This window comes from Harpegnathos saltator, unplaced genomic scaffold (genome assembly GCF_003227715.2).
Source record: "Harpegnathos saltator strain DR-91 unplaced genomic scaffold, Hsal_v8.6 scaffold459, whole genome shotgun sequence".
In the NCBI taxonomy this organism is placed as follows: domain Eukaryota; kingdom Metazoa; phylum Arthropoda; class Insecta; order Hymenoptera; family Formicidae; genus Harpegnathos; species Harpegnathos saltator.
In genome coordinates, this window is record NW_020230271.1 from 87,381 (window position 1) to 92,500 (window position 5,120).

A 5,120-nucleotide genomic window follows, 5' to 3' on the forward strand; every position below is an offset into this window, starting at 1 on the left:
GGTTTGGGTTTTCTAGTTTATGGCCCTATAGGGGAGAGTTGCTATCATTGGGCCGGCTCCTTCGATGAGCCACCTCCATTATTTTGTTGTTATTAACAGTAAGCGCTATCTATTGACTGTTTACTATACTACATGAAGCTTGAAAATCGCCATCTTGACTGTGAGTTGATCCACGCACAAACAAGGTTCCTATACAAGAAAGTAAGATTTTTGTACTTTTCTTCTAATTTATCAGTGTCAACAAAATATGGATATCAGTGAGACGTTAATAGTGTTTTAGTTGTTATTGATAATATTTAAAACTGTATTCAATCAGCGTTATTTAGCCATATTAACATTGGAAGTTCACTTTGTTATAACCGAAGTCATGGACGTATTACATACCGTCTGTTAGTTGCCTTCAATGAGCCAGCCCGAGTTGCTATGAATGGGCTGATGGCCCAACCATGGAAACCATATCGAGCCTAATATTTTTTCGACTTCTTCGAGTTGTACAATAAAATGTCGTTGTATCTGATTTAGTAAAAGCCTATCACGAGTAATTAAATCGATAATTAGATAATGATCTCATTTTCTTTATTATAAAAATAATTATATTAATTTAATTTTAATCTAAATCGGAGTATCCCTCATTCGTGTGTAAAATGAATATTCTATTGAAATTATAATGATAGAAGACAGCCAATGTTAAACTTTTATCGCCGCCGTCAGCAAATATCAATTCCAACGAGGATTCATGGTTCTGTGCTATCTGTTGTGATGACTTCAAGGAAGACATGATTCAATGTCTGTCATATAAACAGTGGGTTCACGAGAAGTGTGCTGGTGTTAGAAAGGGGATCAAAGTGTATTACTGCGAAAAGTGCAACTGAACTCAGCAAGAATGAATACTTAAAAATTTTGTCTTGTCTTTTTTTTAAGACTGTACAACAATTTTTTCGTTTTGTGACAACCATTGTATTTATTTGATGCAGTAATTTGTGTAATAATTTGATTAATAATATTAGTAATAATTTAATTATTTTGTGCGATTTTAAAGTTTTCAAGATATGGTTATTGTTCTTTTTATATAATTTATAAATTATCCTCAAATTCTCATTTCCATTTAAATTATATCTAATAAACAAAATTCAATGTTATTTCGTAGATTTTCACATTATTTTATAGTTACAAAACAGTAAACAAAAATCCTACTCCTGATTTTAAAGTAGCATTTAATGATTCCGTATGAATAATGCAAAACTATCATTAATATGTTTCAACGTATTTTCTGTGGTCTGTGTTGGGTTCTAATCAGCCTTTTATATTTACGAATCATGCTCAAAATAGTTTTAAACAATTTATTGGCTTGTATTAAAGTGATATTGTATTAAAAAACTAAAATGGCAACCGGCGTATGTATAGAAACTTCTCGGCCCAATGAAGGCAACCGGTTTCCTTCATTGGGCCAACGACACTTATTTTTATTTTTTAATATTTCATAATTAAACTTAACATTTCATAATTGTAACGGCTACTTCTAGATATGTATAGTATGAAAAGTAATATTTACATTAACATGCACAAAACTGTAAAATTGACAAATTTGACGATTTTATGGAGCGTTTTGTTTAAGTGGCCCATCGATGGTAACCTTATCCTAAGATAAATGAAAATCTAAACCAGGCGTTTTCTGCGAACTTTTAGAATTGCATTCGGTAGTGCTCGTCGAGACGAAGAAAATCACACCTCGCCCGACTTTCTACGACCACGGGAAGCGCTTGAAACTTGCAGCTACATTTTCAAAAATTTAAACAATTTTTTCAGGCACTTCCCGTGGTCGTAGAGAGTCGAGCGAGGTATCATTTTCTTTGTCTCGAGGAGCACTATAAATGTAATTCCAAAAGTTCACAAAAATGCCTGGTTTAGATTTTGCTAACTTATTTCGCAAGCGCTTACGTGCGCCGATATCGCTTATTTTTCAGCGTTTATTCTACTCTGACAATTTTTTAATTTATTATGGATTGTATTCGGAATTTATATGGAATTAGCATGTGATTTTCTTAAATTTTTCTAGATGTTTGGGACGATTAAACTTAATATCTCTGTGTTGTTTTGTGTAATGTATTTTGAGAAAATTTCAAAACACACACACACGCATTCCGTAAGTTGAAGGCCGGAAGCATTCGTGCCCGTAAACCGGTTGTACATACACATGACGCGACATGTTCGTGGCAGAGAAGTTGGCTAGGGAATATTGCGGTAGCCATTCAGCATCTTGCTTGCCTGGAAATAGTATTTACGAAATATGTGGCATGTAGGATGTCGATTGGTTATTGCAATATTCCCTAATCAACTTTCGCCGCGCGGCAAGCGTTGCCGCGTCCTGTGTGCAACGGCCTTGGTATGTCGTCGATGGTATATGTGTGGCAGTCATGATAGTTAAAATATAAGCGCGACAATTTCGTAAGGACTAAAATTAACATCCAAAAGCAATTTTTAAATACCAAGTTAATAACAATCCTATATAATATATATACACACACAGTTGTTATAAAGCAATTTTCTTTAAATTTGGTACACATTTATGTAAAGTCATATCCGTAACAAACATGAATACGAGTAAGTCTCAAATAATTAATAGCAAAATGAAAAATTATTAAGGTTATTATTGCAATAACCTCACAAGTAACTATAACTATAAACAACGACAACGAATATAGTGATAATACTAATTTATAATATACTTTATAAAATTATATGTTTTATACACATTCTAGTATCACGACGATCTTTGAAAACATCAGTTAGTAAGGTTGCTTCAAAAATGCATATTGGCATATCCTTATTACAAAGGCGTAGTATGTTTTTTCGTATAGGCAAAGCTGGCTTCAAGGTACCGTAAAACTGAAATGAAATAGAGCTTATTATTTAAGAAATAATACGTAATAATTTAAAAGACTACAACAACTACAATTGTTACATATTGCTTGCAAGTATTACTAAAATGTAATATAAACATTAAAAAAAGAAAGAAATATATGCTCGTGATTTTTAAATGCAAAATATGAGAGTATCGTATTTCAGATTCCAAGATATCAAAACACTTACCAACTTGAACCTATTAAAAAATTTAACGCTGAGCTTGTCGACAAAATCTTGATCAATGTGATGCGGAGTTATTTAATTGGCATAAAATATCATCCTCAAATATGCATACAAATTTGCCAGAAAATGTCAGCAGAAGTGCGTGATCAAATTTACAGAAAATTTTACGATAGGTGATCTATTCATCAATTTAACCGGTACAATAATAACGTCCCAGTCAGAATTACAACGTTGATTCAAAGTTGATTGATGACAAAGTTGAAGAATCAATGATTCACCAACCATTTCAACATCGAATCAATATCGAATCAACGTCTGACTGGGACCCGATTATAATAAGCGTGCGCGCATATACACACACATACACACATACATACGTACGAAGTATTCGAACGTAAATCATTCATATTTGATGAATTTAACTGATACATAAATCAAGTATAATTTGAATATTTGAATAAAATTAAATTATATATTTTTGTATACAACTCAATAAATATTGAGTTACATTAACATTGCAACAATGTTATAATATTTTCATTTTTTCACAACGATGTAATATATTATGTGCAACATGTGTTATATTGTACTTACATTGTTGAGTAGGAAATTATAATATTGATGTAACGTTACTATTACTTGATGTTCACTGAGAATATATATATTTCAACTACAGCGAGCACGTATCTCTGAATTATTTATTAGCATATTTAATCTTTGCAATGTGCACAAAATTTCTTGCTGTATCATTTCGAGTATTAAGAGATCATTCCTTGTTTTAACAATCGTTGGACCTTATTTCAATATTGTTTTCAGATATAAAGTCGTGGTCATCATGTCGATCGTTCAGAAATTAGGACAAGGCGTACGAATTGATTTTAGCAAGTTATGGGATATTGAAAGGGACACATATTCAACTCATGTGATCGAGACGCAGGAATTTTCTGCGATAGGCCTCGTCGTGGGACTTTATTACGAGTAAACATAAGGAGATTGAAGAATAATCATTATTTTCTCTGATGATCATTATTTTTTTCGAAGAATAAACCATTGATTCTAGATGAAAAAAGAGAACAAAGAGAAAGTTAAGCAAAATAAAATTGCGTCAGTTAAATGTCGGCAAGATTAAAGTTAAAGAAAGGATCTACATACAAACTAGATCACGTATTTCACGTTTTCTTTATTGTTATTAAATTAATATATCATTCGAGATATATATATATGTATATATATATATATATTTATTTATATATTTATATATTTATATGTGTATGTATATAACAGCGACAAATACAATGCATCGTTATGATTATTAATAATAAAATTGCAATTAAAGGACTTACTGATGACTATAATGGAAACCGAGAGCGAGGTAATTATCATAATAATATTAATAACGGCAATCATAATAATACGATGATAATAATGAAATGCTGATGATGATGACGATGATGACGATGATGATGATGATAAAATAATAAGTTGATCGATTGATAATCGATACAGTCGTATATTCCCTTAAAGTTCATCCTTAAATTTCATATCGCGCTTTTATAGATACAGGGATACAGAAAAATAATACCGCGCGACCGTGGTGGAATGTTCTTAAGTCGTATATATATATATATAATATTTATATAAAAGAGGGGTACCCAGGGCTTTTTAATAATTATTTCAAATAATTACACGAGCCAACATCGCCGTGCCGGCACCTGTTTTACTTCCATCGCAAGAAATAAGCGAATTAAGAGAAGACTTACATGAATTCATTGAGCGAGATCGAATCTCCCGATCGAGTCTAATCAAAATTACATAGTTTAGTAGAAATATAATGCGAAATTTTTCAAATTTGTACGTATCACTATTTGAGATATACATATTTCAATACTCCTTCAATGCTCATTTTGTATATAAATATTGAAATTAAATTTATAATAGATCATGATAGAATAAAATTAAAAATTTCATCTTAATCGCTTGGAAACTGTCTTGGAGTCCTATGATTTAATTAGATTCAAATCCGATAGAATCCA

The 5,120-nt window shown here is 31.4% G+C and overlaps 1 protein-coding gene across 2 annotated transcripts; it reads left to right on the forward strand.

Annotated features, from left to right (window-relative positions):
* LOC105191276 (tctex1 domain-containing protein 1-B-like) lies at positions 1-4,160 on the forward strand. 2 transcript variants are annotated; one of them, XM_019845115.2, is made up of 3 exons: positions 2,769-2,875; positions 3,067-3,260; positions 3,904-4,160. In XM_019845115.2, exons 1-3 carry the CDS (start codon positions 2,807-2,809, stop codon positions 4,067-4,069), a joined length of 429 nt encoding a protein of 142 aa, XP_019700674.1. In that variant the 5' UTR covers positions 2,769-2,806; the 3' UTR covers positions 4,070-4,160. The 2 variants fall into 2 exon arrangements, 1 of the variants encoding a protein (XP_019700674.1); XR_003113432.1 differs by lacking the exons at positions 2,769-2,875; positions 3,067-3,260 and adding an exon at positions 1-201.
* The last annotated feature ends 960 nt before the right edge of the window (positions 4,161-5,120 follow it).

What these genes read in the sequence shown, in the direction of transcription:
- LOC105191276 (XM_019845115.2), top strand. Translation starts at nt 2,807, where the DNA reads ATGCATATTGGCATATCCTTATTACAAAGGCGTAGTATGTTTTTTCGT. An exon ending in TAGGCAAAGCTGGCTTCAAG is followed by an intron (nt 2,876 to 3,066) that starts GTACCGTAAAAC and finishes ATCGTATTTCAG; the next exon opens with ATTCCAAGATATCAAAACAC. An exon ending in TACAGAAAATTTTACGATAG is followed by an intron (nt 3,261 to 3,903) that starts GTGATCTATTCA and finishes TATTGTTTTCAG; the next exon opens with ATATAAAGTCGTGGTCATCA.